General features: G+C 39.3%; 2 protein-coding genes across 3 annotated transcripts; one reads left to right on the forward strand and one right to left on the reverse strand.

Moving 5' to 3' along the window:
* The first annotated feature begins 9,196 nt into the window (after positions 1 to 9,196).
* On the forward strand, positions 9,197 to 14,878 carry ubn1 (ubinuclein 1). Of its 2 annotated transcripts, XM_088419563.1 has the most exons (15): positions 9,197 to 9,417; positions 9,498 to 9,722; positions 10,327 to 10,425; positions 10,525 to 10,617; positions 10,732 to 10,872; positions 11,122 to 11,210; positions 11,277 to 11,826; positions 11,902 to 11,981; positions 12,499 to 12,622; positions 12,690 to 12,814; positions 12,886 to 13,002; positions 13,805 to 13,948; positions 14,012 to 14,062; positions 14,176 to 14,660; positions 14,736 to 14,878. In XM_088419563.1, exons 2-14 carry the CDS (start codon positions 9,498 to 9,500, stop codon positions 14,636 to 14,638), a joined length of 2,301 nt encoding a protein of 766 aa, XP_088275689.1. In that variant the 5' UTR covers positions 9,197 to 9,417; the 3' UTR covers positions 14,639 to 14,660; positions 14,736 to 14,878. The 2 variants fall into 2 exon arrangements, with proteins under 2 accessions (XP_088275689.1, XP_088275688.1); XM_088419562.1 differs by having other exon boundaries at positions 9,197 to 9,722.
* Positions 14,879 to 15,259: 381 nt separating this feature from the next.
* LOC148421489 (intercellular adhesion molecule 1-like) lies at positions 15,260 to 22,001 on the reverse strand. Its single transcript, XM_088419566.1, has 7 exons — positions 21,850 to 22,001; positions 19,624 to 19,813; positions 19,467 to 19,542; positions 19,261 to 19,399; positions 17,852 to 18,181; positions 16,307 to 16,537; positions 15,260 to 16,234 (listed from the first exon to the last, which is right to left on the reverse strand). The coding sequence occupies exons 1-7, from the start codon at positions 21,902 to 21,904 to the stop codon at positions 16,164 to 16,166; spliced, it is 1,092 nt and encodes a 363-aa protein (XP_088275692.1). The 5' UTR covers positions 21,905 to 22,001; the 3' UTR covers positions 15,260 to 16,163.
* Between the last annotated feature and the right edge of the window lie 60 nt (positions 22,002 to 22,061).

Consider the following 22,061-nt stretch of genomic DNA (forward strand, 5'->3'; position numbering starts at 1 on the left):
CGACATTTAACCCTCATGAGCTACCGTAGGTTCCGCCTTTGTCTTGTTACCTTCACACTCACATGAAACTGGAAGTTGCGCAACATGGCTACAGCCAAAGGAAGCTAATGCTAATACACAAGAACTTATCCAGTTATTTGTGTGTGTGTGTACATACTTGCTGCCTATTTAGACTTTGATTATACTTCCATGCATGTTAACCATCTGAGTGAGGTGACAAATCAAAAGATATTGGACTGAGTCTGTTGTTTTTAACTTAATGCAGTATTTTGATCATTTTTGGGTCATTTTCTTCCAAATCCTTCTCACAGAATTTTAGCCAAGGGACGGCATAGCGTGATAAAAATAGTGGCCGTACCATGTTGAACTTTGACATGTTCTCACCATCGGGGTCAAATTTTGAAATTCAAACTTTGAAATTCCTTCAAATAAAGATCAAAGGATTGGACAAAATACCGCAGAAGGGTTAAAAATTTAGCGTCATTCGGCGCCGACCTCTGGTTATGTTTTGAATTTTCCATGTTTACAGCTTATGTGGTGAGCAAATTATAACTGTGTTTTGATAAATCTCAATACTGTTGAGTCTAATTTTTCTAATCGGAGCCCTTAAGGGAAACAAATTGTATATTGACCGGCATCTCCGAACAAAATTGTGTTGAAAATGTAAGCTTCCGTTGTACCAAGAAAGTAATTTAGCGTTGATTATCACATAAAACGTCGTTAAAAAAATGGAACTCAGACAAGTCACCCCGCAGGGTTAGCAAACAATCTTTCTTGGAAGACTTCAAGCCTCCACTCGCCTCTCGAGAGAAGGAATCAAGTCGCATTTCTTTTTTAATTAGCCAAAGCAAGGTGATGAAGAGGAGCGTTAATTAGTCCGTTGCCGCGTGTAAGTTAATTTTAACTATCGCTCATTATTTAGCCAATCGCTTGATAATTAAGAGTCTAATCTAAATTAATTGCCGGACGGGTTTTGATCGCGCTCGCGCTCTCCAACGAGGAGAGTGGATGCAATTCCAATTACAAGGAAAAGGATTGCGAGTATTGATCTTGTGTTTTCGGCGCATAATGGCAGCTTTGATCATTTGGAGAAGTAAAGAGCCCATTTGCGGCTCCTTCTGTGCGCGCAATTAGAAACGTGCCCGCTGCTAATTATCAGCCTAATTGCGCTTGTGACCGAATGTGCAAATAGGGCTTGTTTACTATTCCTTGAATCCTCTTCCTTGTGTTTGGAGGGATTAAACGCGGTGCCCTTTTCAAAATCAAAGCGGACCACAGTCAAATGCGGCGGCAGTCGTCTCAGCTTGTTTCCGAGTGACTTATCACCTTTCCCCCGGAAACGTGCTCAATATGCCATGAAATTCCATGCCTGGAAGATTCCAAAATGCCATTTTAATTGTTATCCGCCACTGGAATCTACCGCCCTCTCTGCCCCCACCATCTTGGAGAGCCATCTTGGCACGAGGCGAACAGAGATAGTCCTAATTAACCTCTTCATCCAAGGGAGGAAAAAATGCAAATTAACTTTTTTTTTAATATATATACTTAGTTTTTATTGGAGGCTAACTGCACTGGTTCTCGGCGATGTTGTAATTTTTGTGTATATGGGTCAAAAAATACCCATACACACAAATATCGGGTCAGTACAGTCCTTTTGACTAATATACAAGGCTGACCCGATATTTGTGCACAATAAATGTTAACCCAATTATGGCTCAAAGAAGGACTGTCCCAATATTTTAGTGTATGGGTGTTTTTTTCTACCTATAATTGAGTTCATTTTAGCGATACGCTCTAAAAACTGTAGCGTCAAAAATAACACAATTAAGGATCAAAACAGAACGGACCTGTACACACAAATGGACTAATATACAGGAATGACCCAATATTTGTGTATGCGGGTCCTTTTTTTATGCACATACACAAATATTGGGTTGGTTATTTTTGACTCATAATTCAGTTATTATTGGCCCAACTGTTTTTAAGTTATATAATTAAAATAACCCAATTATGGATCAAAGAGGGACTGACCCAATATTTTTGTGTATGAATCTTTTTGGACCCATTATTGTTTTTTTGTTTTTTTAACAGTACACTTAAAAAACGTTTGGGCCAAAATAACCCAGTTATGGGTCAAAGAAGGACAGACCCAATGTTTTTGTGATGGGTCCTTTTTTGCACCCATAATTGGGTTGTTATTATTAACCATACCCTCTAAAAACCACTGGGCCAAAAATAACCAAATCATGGGTCAAAGTACTGACACAATATTTGAAAGTGTGGGTCTTTTTTGAACCCATTATTTAGTTATTTTTAACCATACACTAAAAACTGCTGGGTTAAAAATCACCAAATTGTGGGTCAAAAGACTGGACCCAATATTTGTGTGTATGGGTCCTTTTTTGGACCAATGGGTTATTTTTAATCGTACACCTTAAAAATGTTGGGTCAAAAAAAACGGATTTAGGATTTAAAAAAAAAAAAAGGTAAATTTGACACAAAAAAATGGGTTGTTTTATGCAAATACTCAATTCTAGAGGCTGTTTTGTACAGTTGTTTTCTGCAAAATAACCCAGGAAGCTGGGTTGAAATGCCTGTAATTTTGGGTTGGATCATTTTGACCCTTTAATGGATTGTATTTAACCCAACTGTTTTTAGAGTGTAAAATTGTCCAGCATGCACCAATTCTTGCAAGCAAACATGAAACATTGTTTCATCCCTCACCCCAAAGTGCCAGTCATATTTTAGAGTTTTTATCTTTGTAAAGGCCGAATTTTAATGCAACTCTTGGATTGGATCTTAATGAGTTAAGCAGATGTGGCTGATGTTCTGCTGTGTACTGCATTTCCTCAAATAATGTCCCTCCATCTAATGTAAAATACAAATGTTCATATTACAAAGGTTTAAACATAATTCAACGCAATACTTTATATATCCCTGGCATCAAAAACCAATTTCCCGCAAAATTTGGTGAATTAATGTTATCCCCATTAAGCTATCCTATTGGTCACTCCAGCTTTGTGTACTAGTTTTACAAATTAATGACAATATAATAAGATGTAGACAATAATCACTAACCCTTATTGCTCTTCAGCCAATGAATGAATGAGCAAACTGACAAAATATCCCAAAATAAAGTGCTTGGTCATTCTTCTCAAACGGCAGGCCAGCGGGCACAGCATGACAATAAGTCATCCTAACATATGCCTAATTGTTTACCGCAGCTTGTTTACATCAACACTAAGTGATGGGGGAGTCAGGATGGGGGATGGGAGTGCAGCTGAGTATTGAGAACCATGTGCACTGGAAGAGCTGGGGAAATTAATTTAAAAAGTGGTGGCAGATAATTACTTATCAATTAAAGCTGTTATCCAACCTAATTAGGCGACGTTCATTAAATTCAGACAATTTAAACCTTAATCAAAGCTAGCAGGGCCTGACATCAGAGCTGGAGCCGGAGAAGGGCGCCGCCTAGTGCGCTGTCGAGGAACTTGTGGGCCAGAAAGTCTAGACTAAAAATAGACTTGATACAAGAATGTATTCATGGGAAATCACCTCATATTGTTTGTTTCATTTGCACAAAAATAGGATTAAAGCAAAATAAGATTTCCCTGTGAGATTGTTTTGCGATAAGACTTATTTGGTAGTACATCATAAAAGTTGAGGCTGGAGGCTATCGTGGAAAGAAAATAGGTAAAAAAAAAAATACTCTCATTCGCCACATCGTTTTTACAACTCATGTGGTTCATATTTTCAGGTGCTGGACTTAATATACTAATTTCAGGTCTTGGCATAATAAGCTAAAACATGGGAAATAGGCAAATTTAACTACACATAAATAACAGACTTACTGTCGATACTTTATTGCAGCTAAGCTGTCACCGTCGACTAGATTTAGACCTGATCATTACATCATTTATTTAATCGATGAATCGAATAATCAGATAGCTTACGTTTGCGTTGAAGGGGACTTTAAAACAATTTCCCCTCACAATTATTGTTTATTAATCAATGACTGTTTATTTAATGTTTTTAAGTGGGTGAAACAAAACAAATAAGTGACAATTTGGCAACATCCCACAATGAGATTGATGCACTAGCCAAATTTTTCAAAAAATGATCGATTTACTGGTTTGGCGATCGTTAACCAAAGTAAAAGCGGATGTTTGCAAATGTCTTATTTGATTAGACAGAAAAGATAACCCAATCTGCTTTTATGAACTACACATCTGGGAATAGGTAAAACTTGAGAGGCCAAAATCAGAAAGTGTGGACAGTTGTTAGATAAGCATTAAACGATTACTCGAAATAAAACTCAAAATAGTTGCTGGTTGATTTCATAATCGATTCTTTGTCGAATAAACGATTAGCGCCGCATTGTATTCCAAAAGAAAATGCGATCGAATGGAGATATATATCATGAATGAGATATATACAGTAACATGAATCAAGGAATAAGCATGCAAATACTTTATAATGGTACCTGGATTTAAGAGTTAGTAGGCTTGCGGCTTTTTTTATACACCAATTCTCAGATGATGTTTTTTTTTTTTTTTTTTTTATGGAAAACACTTTTAGACATAGCATATTTATTTATTTTCCTACTGCAGCTTAGCCGCTACACTTTTCTTCTGTTTTAATTATCATGTAATGTACAGGATAGTATGTCCTATTTATAATATATAATATTTATTATATTGCCCCTGGTGCGTGTATGGTCTTATGGTGAGGCCTGTGGCGTACATTTCCACTAAAGTTGAAGTATATTTATATTTTATGGCCCTATAAAAAGCTATGAATTGTGATGCTCCTGCAGTTGCTTCCAAGAAAGAGCAGATTCGTCTTGAAATGCCTTTTTACCCAGATTTGTGCAGGCCTTTGGGACACGCAGTAAAATCTGATGCTGGAATTGTGGAATATTTGTGGTTCATCTGTTTAAAAAAAGAAAGATTTTATAAGTTCATAGCTGTGCCGATTAAACTGCTAAGTTGTACTGAAGCTGCATGATCATCCAAGAATTAATATCTGAGTACAGGCATGGGTAAACTAGGGCCTGGGGGCCATATGCCCCCCCCCCCCCGAGCTTGAAGAATATATATCAATCTGAGAGTGATATGTTAATATCCTGAAGGATAGCAGAACTATCAGCGCTTTAAAATAATAACTGTTAGCAATCAAAAAGCTGTATTTTGGTCATTTAATTTAGTCATTTCAATAGTGAATTACAATGCACTTGAATAACACTGTTAGAATGAATTTGTTAATATTCTATTTAAATTAAAGCAAGTTTTGTAGCTATTATTGCATGTTTTTTTCTATTATGAGGTGTATTATCAAAACACTCCATCTGTCTGCTCACCGTCCGGCCCGTTTGTCAAATTTCAGACCCCTTTTGTGGCCCTCGAGTCAAAATGTTTGCCCACTCCTGCTTTATGATATAGTGGTTTAAAACTATTGGTTTTTAATGTAAGCGATCATGTTTCAAAAAGGCAGACAAAATGTTCCTTGAGCAGAACATTTCCATCCAGTGATGATGATCGGCGTCCCTATTAGCGCCTCTGCCCTTGTGCCCCCTCTGGCCTCCGCTTTGATTTAACTCCTTCTTTTCCAAGAGGGCAATTGACAACAAAAGCCCTAGCGCAGAGGAAGGACTTAATTAATATTGGCTCCTGTTTTGCTTGACTTAATGAATGAGTGAATTATGCACCTCTGGGACAACGCCTCCCCGTCCGCTTTGAATGAGCCCTCCCACGCAACTGTCCCGACATTGTCTGATCCTGCACCGGCGGGGCCCGTGTCACCCGGCAGACCGCCGCGCGCACACGCACGCCCAGAGTGAGGCCTTCCCCCAGTGAGTCCATCTGTCCTGTCCATCCTTGGGTGTGTTTTGGTTCATTGTCTTCGGCGTGTTTATTGTCTTAATGCAGAGGCGCTGTTCCAAGCCGTGTCATCAGCTCAAATAACTTCCATCCCATTAACACAGTGGAGAGGGAGGGGCTGCAATCTGATCCCCGTCTCACTCACACACACACACACACACACACACACACACATACATTTTGGTCAGAAGAGGAGGTGGAGGGGAAAGAAAGAGGATCCATATTATTTGCATTAAAAGCCTTGCACCGTGAAATTCATGTATAATTACAAAAAAGGGGTGGCGGTGGATGGGGGCTATGGGTGTGTGTGTTATGCAAATGGGGGACATGTGTGGAGTCAATCGCGCTCGGAATTGGTTATTTTGTGATATGCTAACACGGAATGTATGGTGACAGATTGCAATTATCCCGTTATTGTAATTGTCAAAGTCAATTCAGTGTGGGCTGACTGCATTGGGCGTGAGTAGAGGAAAGCACTTCTCAAGCTGAGCTCTTTCACAATCTCTGAAATTAGATAAATACCCCATTTTCGCAAATGGCGGCCAGGGGCATTTATTTACTTAACTGCAGATGAGGGCAGGCATCAATTACAAGGGCAGTCTTTATTTGTAAAAACACATTTTTGGAATTACAGTGATTTTTGTTCATTCGGGAGTTACCTTGCCTGCAATAGATGCAAACCCCATCAAATAGACAACATGCCAAAAATAACTGCTTTGCATTGAAATATCCGCCCCCGCGTTTTGTAAACCAGAGCTCGGTACCATTAACAATAATTCAATTTTATTTGGATTGTTTAGTTCAAAAACGTATGTCAATTCTTTAAGGTTGGTTTGGATTCAGTATTCATTTAAATGCTTTGACGTCAATTTTAGTAAGAAGTAATAATGCACAAATAGAAAACGACCCATTATTAGATTGGGTTATACCATCCTGAGCTAAAAATAACCCAATATGAGAAACAATAACCAAATATGAGTTAATAAAAATCTTTTTTTTTTAATAATACAAACAGGTTAAAAACCATACAAATCAATTGTAATTCAACACTTTTAACCCAGAGTGATTTATTTTCTACACTCTTTACACTTTCGCTTATTAATAACTAATGGGATTGGAGTATGCCAATCCAATATTGATATTGTACATTAACAAAGCTGAATTGTTGTTTTGCTTTTCAAAGCATGTACCGGTAATTTGTTTTTATTGACTTTGATGAGTTATTTCCAAGGGGCCTTGAATTGATTTTGTATTTATTTTTATTTAAGTGCACTACATTCTTAGATTGAATTGATCTAAACCAAATTTTGCAAAAATTAAGTCATAATTTACTAGATACATGGATGGATGGATGGATGGATGGATGGATGGATGGATGGATCGCAGTATAAGTTTTGAATCGGAAATTAAAAAGTTGGATCTGTATACCCCTATTTTAACCTTTCAGTTTTAACATATATTTGGTTAGTTTTAACCCCCTTAAAATTACAGGGTTAAAAATGAACCAATATGGGTTTAAAAAATACAAATGATTGGATTTTTAAAAAATAAAGCAACTTTTACTTTACAACCAGCAATTTTAACTGTTAAAAATAACCTTACTATACATATTTTTCTTAAACTAACAGTTTCAATTCACGTTGATTTAACCCATTTTGACTAAAAATAATCCACTGAATTTGGAAAAAATAAATAGTGCAAACTATAGTATATTATACCTTGGCAGTGATTTTTTGCCGTTGCCTTCAAGGGAGGCACGACAGGTGCATCAAAGCAAGGACAAACTACATATTTTTCCCCAAAAAGCTATTATCTCATTTCACACTGACTCCAGTTTAAACCCGTGTGTTTTCTTCATCCACTTGCTGTACAATATTTGATGTCTGTGCAATCATCCAAATAATGCAAAACATTACATTGACATTATTCTGTCTCCTATTGATATTACTTGTTCGTTTACAGTGCATGGCGCGCTCAGCGACTAATTTGGGAAACAAGCTACATGGAAATGTGTTCAAATTCAATTGCATGTCAAGTGAACATATGTGAAGCATTTACCTCAACACCTGGTGTGACTGGTTGCATGTTTGATTCACAATTAAGGAAACATTCTGCTAATCAGTCCCAATAAAATCAGCATGGGCTGCTTTCTTGTTTTGTATGCCAACTGTTTTTTTTTTTTCCTGAGCCCTTAGCTGTTTTATGCATTCGGATTGTTATTAATCCAATTTCCCAAATGGATGAGATTATACAGTGGAAAGATGTCGTTATTTTGTCTCTACTGACCCCGTGTGGTGGAAGGGTGTAGTGCAGCTTGTTTAACAACGCTTAACGCCCAAATAAACCAATCCTACTTGACTTTTAAAGATAAAATCGTTGACTGGTGGTTCTCGGGGGCTTTGTGAAAAAAATAATTGATCAGATGGGATCAGAAGCGATCAGATGTCGGGACACTTTTGTAGGAATTCAATTTTCAAACAAACATTGAACTGAAATTAAAATATGAACATAGGTCTGATTGCCATAAATCATGAAACCCACAAAGAAAAATAAAAAACATTTTTAACCTATTTTTTTATCTCCCTATGTACAACACAATTTATTCACGGGCGTGGCACTTATATGTTTTATATTTTCATTATCAAACTAAAATATGAATACCCGAGGGGGTAAATAGGATTATAACAGGGTTTCTGCAAGTATGAGCAAATCTAATTTAATGCTTGTGATACAGTGAAAGGCACAGTAGATTTTTTCTTTTCAAACTAAGAGCAAATTAACGAGAAGCATCTTATTGCTATATTGTATTATAGTGACTCCTTAGCAAAAACATTGCATGTCTTAGTTATGTTTATTTGTTTGTTTTTTACTTTTATACAGGTGTGGGTTGTTATTTAAGGAATTAAAATAGATTCTGCATGAACTGTTGCTGAATAAAAATCATCTAGAGATACTCTGCCGCAGGAAATGCACTTCCATAGTTTAATAAGATAGCCTGTTGATTGATATTGAAATCATAATTATTAAAATTTTATCACTGGCTTCAAAATCTATTTATTCAACTACCATAACTCAACTCTCTCATTATGTTGACTAGATATGACTCAAGCTGAAACAATCCTAAAACGCTGTTTTACAAAAAAAAAAAAAAAAAAGAAAAAGGAACTTCCATTGTTTATTTTAGGGCAATGATGTAATGTGATGTTGCGGATGGGTCACCGCTTTTATAAAAGGCGTCCAATCGTGTCACTTAGATGTCATCCTTTAACTGTAACAAAAACAAAAAAAAAGTGGGGTGCAACTGTGATGTTTTTTTTTATAAACAAACTTGCTCGCCATCTTTAAGTGCAATTTAGTCAATTGTTTATGTACGCTAGCTAGCTAGCTAGCTAGCTATTAGCTAGTTCGTTAGTTAGTGTGCCAGCTAGCTAACATTTATGGGAATAATAAATGGATCCCAGAGGTTTCAATTCAGAGGGTGACGCCAATTTAAAAGTAGCTTTTTAGCTAACTGAAAAGTGTCGGCCATGTTGCTCAGGTATCAACACACCTGACAGGATTTAGCAGTTAACTACCGCCACCTGCGGCCTTCACCGCGTTGTCTTTTCTCCACTCGAGATGGCGCAGCCTCGCCGAGTCCAGCTCACCTCAATGCCCGCTGACGTCCAGTCCCGTACGGCCAACGGAAACGTCCTCACACCGAAATTGCCGTTAGAATGCGGTGCTGCTTCGCTGCCATTGGCGGGCCTCGGTTCGGATTCGGTCCGCCTCGTCGTAACGTTGTTTGAGCCGGATGAACGCAGATTTGCCGAATTTAGTTATACTCAACTGCTGGAGGACACGGTAAAGTTGAATCGTAATTTCGGATTTTTTTTTTCCACCCGTGGAATGTTATCCACGTCACGTGATCTGTTATAATCAGAGGTTAGCGTGCGGTTTTTGATCAGTAAATTTCCCTTCGAATGGGGCGTTTAATTCACAATGACATTTAATGATCTACATATTCATGTCAAATAATTTGATAAATAATTTTATTCTTGATGCAAAAAAAAAGCTTGATCAAATTTTTTATCAATTGCTCACTTTTTTGTTTTTAAACAGCAATTTGCGTCGACCATGCAAATTCCCATTTAAGGCTTACGTGTAATTGAATTCGATTTCCAATTAGGATTTTAATGAGTAAACTGTCGAGTTCGCCTGCAAATCCCGTGCTCAGAAAAAGACTTAATAGTCTGGCTGTTTAATGAATAGAAAATCAAATTATGAGCCATTATTTAAATCGTTCTAAATATTATTTCAGCCTCTCAAAAGTAGTTTATGCTCTGATTTATGTGATTCTGCATGAAAGTGCATTGGTTATCCATTCTTTTAATGTGTTGAAATATGACCTATAAACTAAAAGTACTTGATTGCCGATGAGATATCATTTTTTATTTTATTTTTTAAGAGAAACGTGAAAGATGTTCAGATGTCTAAATTTGAAGTGGAGGAGCAAAGGGAGAAAAAACATATGGCTGACCTTGTAAGGAAGATGGAGGAAAAATATGTGAGCTGCTGTCTTATTTCCTTTTTCTCGTCATCCTCCAAAGATTTGTTTGGTGGGTGGGGGCTGATGTGTACAAGCAAAACTGTTTCTTAATTTCAGATGATCAAGAAAAAGAGGGACCGCGTTCAGGACTTGATTGATATAGGTTATGGTTACGATGACGACGATTCCTTCATTGATAACTCTGAGGCTGTGAGTACCAATTTCTCAAATACTGAATATACATTTGATCAACATAATGAAAGCTGTATCGGAAAATATGTTTACAAGAATATTAATGTTCATTTTTAACCAATGTCTCCGCAGTATGACGAGTTTGTACCATCCTCCATCACCACCAAATTAGGAGGCTTCTACATCAACTCTGGCGTGCTGCATTTCCGGCAGGTTTCTGATGCTGAAACGAGTGACGGGACCACAGGGGAACCAACGCCCGAGATGTCCACCGTAGGCCATCTTTTTCTTCACTTGAAGGAACACACAATGAAAATTTGTCAAGTTTGGCTATTATTTAGATGGCATTCCGAACCATCTGAGGTTGTATACGGTCCTTTTGAAACAGGTGTGGGGTTTTTTTCCAGCCATATGTGAAAATCTCTAAGCCCAAAAGCATGATCAATTTTTACAGAGGTTTGTGTGCCTAAAACAATGATAGTATCCATCCATCCATTTTCTATGGCCGCTCTCAATTTCCAGAAATGTGACCTCAAAGACGGAGAAGAAATGCCAAAGAAAAGGCGTAGAAAAGTTCTACAGGATAAAAACGATATGGATATAAATTCAAGGTGAGATTTTTGAACGCTTTACATTTGGAACATGTGTGTGTATGAGCTTCTGCGGTTCGCTCGCAGTGTCTCATCTGAGTTCGGAACGCGCTATGAGTCAGTGAAGAAAAAGAAAAAGAAGATCAGCACTCTAAGCGTCACCAGCATGTTGAAAAAATTCCGTCGAGAAAAGGAGCTGGAGCGGAAGAAAATGGAGAGAGCCTCTCAGCAGACGGTGGTCATCTCGCCAAGTCCTGAGACGCCACAGTGCCCGGCGGATGCAGGCGGTGGCTCGGGATTGGCCGACCCGCTGCTCAACTTGATAGGGTCCACCAATGAGCAGGAGCTTCTCCAGGCCGCCAGCGCCGTGGATTTTGACATCGACTTGGACTGTTTGCTGGATGTCGGCGACGAGATTTCAACGCCCCAGTCTTTCGTGGAGACGCCCCCTCCAAACCAGTCTGGAACAGACCTACACACATTGCCCGGAACCTCCTGTGATACCACGCAGGCTCCGAGGAGTAAGACGACAACACCAGAAAAACCTCATTCGGATTTGGGTTCATCTAATCAGTGTGCCACCCTGCCCGAGGGACTCCCACCTCCCCTGGAGGACTGCATCAAGAAACTGATGCTGGTAAAGGGAAACTGGCCAAAAACACGATGATGTCAGCATTTTATTAGCATTATTATATACATTTCTTTTGTGCAGGCTGCCAAGACTTTGGAGGATGGAGGAACTCTGTCCAAACTCAAGTTTTTCACACCGGACATCAGCTCTGTCCTGCTGGAGTAGGTCACACACAGTGGATTAGAAAAGTACTGTACTCATATTCTGTAATTGAGTATGATTAATATTATTATTAAAAATATTGGGGAAAGCCATGATTCGAATCATTACTGAAGCAAATGTCAGTAAAGTATAAGCTCTCAAATGTGATTTAAGAGTAAAACTAAAAAATAAAAAAATACAGTATAAGGCTATTAAACTTGTTAGACTGTTGCTAAAGGCGCCAGTAAAACTGGCCCCGGATCCAGCCATCCATTTTCATTAGCCGCTTATCCTTGCTAGGGTCGCAGGCATTCCGGAGCCTATCCTAGCTGTCTTCGGGTTGTCGGCGGGGTGCACCCTGAACTGGTTGCCAACCATTCACAGGGCGCACTTAGACAAGCAAGTCAGACACAAACGCACCTAAGGGGAATTTGCAGTGTCCGATATACCTAGCATGCACGTTTTTGGGAATATGGGAGGAAAGCAGAGTACCCGGTACGACCGCAAGATCACATTGTTTACTCTTTTCATGTTCAGCCTTGACTGTCAGTGCCGTGAGCACGGCGGGCAGCTGCGCTCCCGAGTCTACGCGTACTTGTCATCCTTCCTACCCTGCAGCAAGGAGGCGCTCCTCAAACGTGTCAAGAAACTCAGGCTTGCGGTGAGTTACATGAGATGCCCTTATATATATATATATTTTAACTGATTTTTTTATTCCTATCTCCAAGAACGGTCTATCAAACGTGAAGGATCCCATACAGAAGCTGACAGATGCCATCAGCCGAGCCATGCCCGAGCAAATTATACGTTTCAATCAACATTGTCAAGAATACGAACAAATCAAGACCCTGAGGTAACATTATGTAATCCACCAATTATTATGAGGACTTCTAACGCTCACGATTGGGTGTTTTTGGTTTTCAGGGCAACGGAGAACGGGTGCGACGCCAGGCAAGTGGGGCAAGGGAGCAATATGGAAGAGAAGGGGGCAAAAAGAGGAGGCGGTCCAAGGAAGTTGTTTAAATGGAACCAGGAGATCAGGTGATCATGCAAAAATGGTTGTATGTTTCACATGTGAAATATCTGTGTTCTAAATACACATGAAAATGTTATTGATAGTCTGAATTTTGAATGAACTACACTCGATCATGACAATAATTTATCTGTTGTGCATGTGTAATATTTGTGTTCTAAACAAGTGTGTAATCAATCACTTATTACTTTATACAAAAACATGACTATAAATTGACTGCACAAGATGCACAAACTAAATAGGATTCAATTGCAGGTTTTTTTTCCGAATCGTCTTTTTTTTTTTTCCTCAACACAAAGATAAATCCCTCAGCTATAAAAAAAATCTGATATTTATATATCTCTGTAGAGTTAAAAATGAAAAGAGCACTTCAAATGCTCCTAGTGGGCCCCACAACAATAATTAAAAATATATATATATTTATACTGCTTTTGTACGAACTTATTGGCGCAAGAGGCTCAATTTCTCCAGATTACTTTTTCCAGTTTTCTAAATTCTTTGTTGTACTCTGAAGTGGCCTTTCCAAACACACTTTTTTAACATTTCTATTAACAAATAGATAAGTTTGATACCTTTTGATTTATGTTTGCACCTGTAGACACAGCGCAGTCCACTGAAGCTGTGTATATGAATGGACAAAAACTATATTAACTTTCTGTACTAGCCACTTTCAGACCCTCTTTTAAGCTAATGCATGAAGAAAAATATAACTGGGGAATTGTCTGGACTCCAAGACATAACTAAGAAATAACTTTGTGATTTAATAACTTAAAAAAAAAAACATGGCCTAATGACATCAATTCTCTGCAGGGAAATGCTGTGTCACACACTGAGAGAAAAACTTGCGATGTTCCAAAGCAAAAGTGAAGGGAGGCAGCAGCTGGAGGACTATCTCAAGGCCATATTGGTCAAGGACATCAAACCTCTATGGCCCAAAGGCTGGATGCCATCCAGGTATGTTCTTATTTCTATCCGTCAGCTCCACCGCGCGGCATTTAAGCACATCCATGTCTTCAGGGTGCTGTTCAGTGAGAGCAGGAAGCTTTTGGGCCTCAAACTGACGAATTCGTGAGTACATGAACTTTACAGTTATTATGACTTAGGACCCAACCGATAAGGAATATATATATATATTTTTTTTTTTTGTCGATTCCGATATTTTAAATGTGATATGCAAGCAGAACAAAGACATCCAGAGCAGAAAGGAAGCAGCTGTCAGCCATTGGTCCATCAGTGTTGGATCATAACACATTCAAAGTAGAACTTCGTCACGAGGCAAATTTTGCAGTTGAAGCTTCAAAGGATACCGACGTGATCGTCTTGGATTCGGACTCTTCTCCGACGACCAACCATGAATCGCCGGCGATCGTCATTGACCGGGCACCGGCTTCCTCGCACGCGCCGGTGCCCTCTCATGAGCTTTTTGCGGCGGCTATCGCCAAATGCAAAAAGCAGCACTGGAGCTCCAGTGCAGCCAACGGCAGCCCTCCGCTTCCGCCCCCGCCACCTCAATGCAGCCCGGTCAACTTTCCAGAAGTAGGCCTGCCTCACTTGCCCTTGTCGAAACTCCTGCAAGACTTCATGGGGACCTCTGCAGATTTTGGTACAAGTCGTCAGATGGCTTCTGATGACCCCATTGTTTAAACACTGGCACGTCTTGCATGAAGTAAGTAAAGATGTTTCCCCTTTCTTTAGTTATTTTAGATATCACTTAACTCATTACGCCCCACCCCCCCCCCAGACGACATTTCCATGAAGATCATCTGTACCTACAGTCCCAACTGTTGCAGTACATTGCTGAAAAAGTTGAGACTATTTTTTGTTTGTTTAAAATGCTTGTTTTTTTTAGGATGAAATAAATAATAAAGATTCCTGCGATGAGTAGCTGCTGAATTGCGATCATTGTATTGGTACTGAACTTTTGGTGCGTATATTTGCTCAACTATTTGTTAGCTGATTCAACTTTTCTGTCTTTTTCCAATCAATTAGTTGCTGGTAATTTCCGATATCGCCTTTAGTTCCTTTTGAATTTGTACCTCAACCCATTGATGGTAATTTAAAAATAATGTGTACATTTTTTATACATAATGACCTTATTTACAGTCACTGCAGCAAGTGTGTGTAGGCGAGTAGGTCGAGAAATGGTTTCCCTTTCCTGGGGGAGCTTTGCGAAAAAAAAAAAATTGAGAAACACAGGTCTAGTGTTATCAACATAGCATCAATGACAGTTTAAAAAAAAAAAAAAAAGATGATGGCAGGGCAGTATGCGGTAATCACACCAGATTGTTTAATTATTATATTTACAAACATTGTACATAACAGGTTGTTCTGACATTACAAAATCAGTAGTTAAATATGTCAAGTAAGACTGATCCACACAAAAAGGGGAGACAAAGTAGATTCTACTTGGCCACTCCTACTTCATCCCTGCGTTAGTCCCGTGAGATGTTTGGGCACCCCAAGTTTTTTTTTTTTCCTAAATGTTTGTAATTTCTATATTAGAATTTGTATCGCTTGCTTTCCAGGTACTTTCAGACTCATCAAAACTGTTGTATGATTAACCCTATAAACATGTTTGTATTGGGGCGTGCAAACACCCCAAATTATTTTTTTTTTCTCTGAAAATCTTTTGGGACCAACGCAGGCTTGTGTGCGTGTGTTTGTGTGTGTGTGTGTGTATATTCACACACTATTAGACCTTTGCCTCTCAAATATTTTAATCCGATTCAAATTTGACAGGGTTGGTAAACACGTTTTATGGTATGTCATATATAAAAGATTATTAGCATTTCCTGGAATGTACAATATTTCATTACTTTCATTCTGTGATGGAAATAATTGATTGCTTGTTGATATAGTCTCAGTAGAAGCCATTTTAATTGAGCAGTTGTCTCACTATCATTAGTTAAAACTTTAAAACATTTCTTGACGGTTTGACATTTTCAACCATGACTAAAGTAACTTTTATTTATACTTGTGGAATTTTGAGGCATGTAAAAAGTACCTGGAAAGTAGTTCTCTTGGAGTTAAAAAGGATTCCTTGTATCCGGTTATAGTGTGAACACAACAACAAAGATGAAAACCAAAACTCCCTGACAAATGTTCCTCCCACAGGAGAACTTTGTCCTAACAGCAGTGAGACTTGAATCACAAACCACGTTGGGTTGTTTTACAGCAAATTAAATGTCAGCGCAAGCAGGACTGCCAGAATGAAATGTCTTTTGTGAGTTCTTGTGGTACCTATGAAGGGAAGACAAGGACTTATTAAACATTTGAAATGCTCAAGTGTAAATTCCAAAAACAAAAACAGACCTCTGCTAGTGACCACCTCTACCTCCACAGAAACATTCGTCTGTCCGAAAAGTCCTGTAGCCAAGACGGTGTATTTCCCCGCGTGCGCTCTTGTTGAATGTGTTGGCGGCATAACCAGGCGGCCATCTTTGAGCCAGATGACTGATGGTTCGGGGTTTCCTCTGGCTTCGCAGTGCAAGCTTTCGCCCATCTTTACCTGCAGCTTTGCCGGACAAAGCAGTTGTGGGCCAACTGGGGGAAGGACAAGGCGTGTGAATAACAGTTCTGCGAAACAGTTTGAGGTGGTAGGGTTTTTTTTTTTCTTTTTTTCGGTCCCTAGTTTAAATTTGGCACCCCAACAGAAGGGTGCCGTAACACTTCTTAATATATTAGCAAACCTGACAATTATGAAACCCTTACCATGTAAGCTACAGTTAGGGCTGTAAAATGATCTATTTTTAACCAAATGGTTTGGCTTACATAAATTTAACCTCAAATATTAGAAAGTACTGTTGTTGTACTACGCTGTGGTTGAGTAAAATATATACAAAAAGGATACCAAGTAATAATTTCAGTAAAACACTTTAAAAATGTACCTCAGACTCATTTTAGCTCTTACTTTGTGTATACTTTGGGAACAACAAAGAATCATTGAATAATAGTCTGAAATGAGGAACTTGTAAATGATTACAAATAGTTTGGATTTTGACCAATATTATTCTCAACTGTGTTTTGGCTGATATCCGATCAATATACGATCGGAACACCCATACATAAAGAAGGTAACTTTAGTCAAAAATAAAACCTGTGCAAAATGTTCAGGCAATCATGCCGAAGGCCAGCCCACTAGGCAAAACTAGGTAAATGCTAGAAGCCCCAGACACCAGGGGGCGCCAAAGTATTGGCTTTACATTTTAAATAAAAGAGAATGTATTCAACTTAAATTTGTCAATTGAAATGAAAATATTCCAGTATTGAGCAACATAACTGGTCTGTTTATTTTTTGTTTGTTAAAAAAAAAGTGTCAAAAGTGTCATTAAGTCCAATAAGGATATAAATACGGTATTTTAAGAATCGTTGATGGGGGGGGGTGCCAAAAAAAAAAAAAATGTGCCAAGGGTGGCACATGTCTAAAGACAGCCCTGCAATGATGGATTTTGAATCTAAATGTTATAACACAAATTTCACATTCATTATGTGTGCAAAAAAAGGCTATTCATAGCATGTCCATAACCTGCTTTAATTCCACAATTAAACCGTAACTATTGTGAACATGTCTTGTAAACTACCAACCCAACTTGGGCTACTTCCACAAACTTGAATTTAGCTCATTTTCTTCTTTTTTGTTAATTCACAATGTACAGTAATTGAAAATTTGACTTATTGTCTAGCCCTAGTGTCACATTTGTTAAACACTGCAAAAAAATGTGGTGGAAAATGATGGCATGCATGATATGGTATCCTGTTTTGAAATTAGGTTTGCAATATCATACGTCTCATCTGTGGACCTTTGCTCCTCATCTATATCAACTACTGCGATATAGAAACAAATTGTCTTTCACTTACAAAGGACAACAGTCATCACTTTCTCCGATGCCACCGCAACACGTTGCTGCGTTCCCATCAGGTGCAGTTGTAGTTCAGCCTCGCACCAGTAGTGGGCGCCATCATCATCTCTTCTGGCCACGATGTCTAGTGTGAATACTTCAGTCACCGGTGTCTTCTCTGTCATGTTTGAATGTCGTAGAGCCAGTTGGGTTCGGCCTCTGTAGAAGGTCACGAGGAGGTACCCAGCTGGGGCAACGTTGTGGACGGTGCACCGTAGGGTGTAGCGACTGTGCTCTAACAGTGAGCCTGTGTGGTTAACGAAACTGAGGGACACGTTGTCTGGGGGTTCTGCGGAAAGGATGTAAGAGCTAGCCTGATATCCCTGTATGCCATCAGAAAAATACAATAGTGAAAAAAAGATTGCATGGATCTTGTACGATGAGATCTCGTGAAATTGAAACACCAGAGATTTCTCATCCCGACACAGCATGCGACTTTTTTTTTTTTTTTTTTGGGGGGGGGGGCCTCTTTCTACTGCACAAACTGTTCCTGCCTCCCAGGTTGATTCGTGACAAAATGCAAAGTTATTAAATCTCATTCAATCACCACTTCATGGCACTAAAAAAACAACTTTATTAACCATTTAGAGCAGCATCTATAGCATAAATTAGCTGCTAGCTAGAAGCTATAGAGAGGGCAGCTCAGTGTCGCAGTGAATAGCACGTCCGCCTCACAGTTCAAAGGTCCCGGTTCAAATCCACCTGGGTCCGGCCTTCCTGTGTGGAGTTTGCATGTTCTCCCCGAGCCCACGTGGGTTCTCTCCGGTCACTCCGGCTTCCTCTCACTCCCCAAAAACATGCATGGCAGGTGAATTGGACATACTAAATTGTCCTTAGGTGTGATTGTGCGTGTGATTGGTCGTTTGTTTCTGTGTGCCCTGCGATTGGCTGGCAACCAGTTCAGGGTGTCCCCAGTGGGAAAAGCGGCTATAGAAAATGGATTGCATTGGATTTACTTTTCATCCATCAATTTTCCCTAGCCACTTCTCCTCACAAGGGTCGCTGGCTTGCTGGTACCTATCCCAGCTGTCTTCCCAGTGACACCCTGAAGCGGACAAACAACCATTGGGCAGACAACCATTCGTGCAACCAATCACACCTAAGGACAATTTAAAGTGTCCGTTTCACCTGCCATGCTTGTTTTTGGAGTGTGGGAGGAAACCAAAGTGCCCGCAGAGAACCCAGTTGGGCTCTGGGAGAACACGCAAACTCCAAATTTTGCAAAAAATCTCATCTTGTCCTTTTCCCGTGGACTGAATCTCGTGAAGCATCTCATCACGCGGGATTTGTGTCTCTTCCCCTCCCTTGTTATGTCGCATCGTTTTTGTATGATATGTATTCCTCCGCATCTTTTTGATTCATACTTACTGTAAACAAGAACTGGGAGATGAAGGTGACAGGGTCCTTCCAGGTCTGAAACCGCATAGCACATGGGGGAAATACTCCACTCTGTCATCTGCTCCACACGCCACACCAGAAAGCTATCCACGGTGGGCTCCGGAGCCACCTGGAATCACATCCATGAAACTGTTCAGCCACCAATCGCAGTAGTATGGAATGCCGATGTCCCTTACCAGTGTGACCTCCCATCCCAGCAGAGAAAATTCTTTCTTCAGCACAGAGCAGTTGACTTGGACTGGATCTCCAAACCTAAAGGATGCTCGTTATCGATCCATTGCGCCCCCAGTAATAATGGAGTATATCGTACAGAGCCGGTAGTCGGGTTCCTACCTGACCACCAGGCTGGAAGGAGACAAGGTCAGAGAGCACGAGGCATCCACCAAATCCACCTGGTCCTCCATGACGGGAGGGATGCTGAGCGAGGGCGAAGGTCGAGGCGGCACCATTGTGGGAAAGGGTGGTGAGATTTGGGAGGGGAGGAGAAAAGCAGGCGTGTGCGTGGAAAAAGGAGATGAGGTAGCTGTCCGGAGGGAGGAAAATCAAATAAAATGGAATAAATAAAGATGTAATAGTGATTAGAAAGTTCAGGTGGTGCCTTGACATCCAAGTGACCTGACAAATAAGTTTTTTGAGACAAGTTTGACGTTTTCTATTTTTTGCTTTGATCTGAGTGCTGCATTGTAGCGCTGAGAACTCAAAAATCACTTGAACAATTCTAAAAAGTTGCTTCAGGCTGTTTAATGCCTCTCCTGGTTCAAAGTTATTGTTAAATGAAACAAAGTGACACACTGCATATTTAAAACAACGCAACACACACAAATACGGTTAGCGTTGCGCATGCTAGCTTAATGCTAATGCTAGTACATAATGCCTATTCATCCATCGATCATTTATCTATACCAGTTCTTCGACCCTTGTGAAATATTTTTTCAGCCAATGACCCTCTAACTATTGTGATACATTGTTGGATGAAAAAAAAAAAAAAAAGAGCGTTGCACCATTCCTGTCTGATTTCTTACACTTTGGATTTACATTTGTTGTGGAATTTCAAGGCGTATTTTTTTCAGCAACTCCAGTAGAGAGATTGTGTAATGTTGTGTTTTATTTCTGGCTTTTCTATCTCAAAGCGTAGTTTTAAATATTTACCCCTTGAAGTCCCACAGGGTACACATGTCCCTATTTGGAAAACCACTTAGCACATCTATATAGATTTAGCGCTTTGAGTAAAAGAACAAAAGAAACAGCAACTCAAAACAATATGACTATATTGGCAGTCATATATTCTTTATCCTGCGCGTAGAGCTGAAATTGCCCATTTCACCAGTGCGCTCATTCAGACTGAAATGAAATGAAAAACTAATTCATTTTCCATTGCAACTGGAAATCAACACGAGTCATTGTTGCGTAAAGCAGACAAAGGTCAATTGAATTTTGCCATCTCGTGAAATCAGACTCTTTTTAGATGATCTATTGTGCACCATTGTTTTATTGCAGCCTGAATACACCCAATGTGTTCCTCTAAGGAAGGAAGGACACCCTGCCCAACTCCAAAGAACTGGCTCCTCTTTTCTACTACCATTGTTCCATTGGACCCCGAGCGCCTTCTCCTCCCTCCTCGTGCTCACGATTCTGCTTGTGTACGAGATTTTGTACGTACCGCAAGTTTTCCCATGGTTCTGGACTGCTTTATTTTTATTTGAAGTATGATGATATTAATAACCGAAAAAAAATGACATGTTGTCAGACTAAATAAGCGTTTTTAGTAATACTGTACATTTCAAACAACTGAAACAATATTGACATGTAAAATAATGTAAATTGTACTGGTGTATTGCTCATTGTAAACAAATTGCAACATTTTTTTTCTTTTAATGAACACTATATACATGGAATTAGATAGATATGGGTATCGGATAGCAAAAAATGCAAAAGATAGCAAAAAAAAAATGACATTTGTTTATCACCTAGACCAATGTCACACAAAAAAAGCTTTCAACAAAGGAAGTCTGCTGTTTAAAATGTTCTGAGTGTCCTCAAATACCACAAAATTAGGCATATGTCAATATACAGGTAAAATACCACAAATATAGGCATGTCAATATACAGGTAAAAAAAAAAAAGCAAGCTAGTTTTTAACATGTATTGGGAAGTAAAGATGAGTTATTCCTCCATGCCTGTGATAAACAGATGTATTTCACGTAAATCAATAATTTGAAAAGGAGGGGAATCTGTTGTATATTCAATCTTAAAATGGAAAACACATTTTTAACCAGTTTGTTTTTTTCGCAACAAAAACAGACGTGAGTGATATGATCATTTGAAAATGACATCACAAAATTAGGTTGGTTTTGCAACATTTCCTAATTTACCCAAATACTCACTGCAGCAATTTCCTTAGTGCGCTGCGATTTACTAAAATATTTTTCGTTCATATTGCAGTTTTGTTCTTTTTGCTTCCAGTACGACAAAATCTCATTATTTTCTGTGGTTTTGATCTTGTCACAACTCCAATTGCCTTCAGGGGAGTCATCCCAGCAAATTGTTGATGTTACTTACCAGAACAAAACAAGTGAAGCAGCAAAGTGACCTTGATCGACCTTGGGGCGCACATCCTTCACGTACTGCTGTATCTTCGGCTCTCTCGAGCAGCAGCAGCGCAAATCCAACTGGTGTAAGCAGCAACACCTCACTGTGAGACTTTGGAGGGACTTGAGGCTTTTATGGGAGTGTGTGTGTGTGTGTGTGAAGCTGATGATCAGGCAATTCCT

The sequence above is a fragment of the Hippichthys cyanospilos genome, chromosome 7, assembly GCF_059441005.1.
Source record: "Hippichthys cyanospilos isolate Australia breed blue-spotted pipefish chromosome 7, RoL_Hcya_1.0, whole genome shotgun sequence".
In the NCBI taxonomy this organism is placed as follows: domain Eukaryota; kingdom Metazoa; phylum Chordata; class Actinopteri; order Syngnathiformes; family Syngnathidae; genus Hippichthys; species Hippichthys cyanospilos.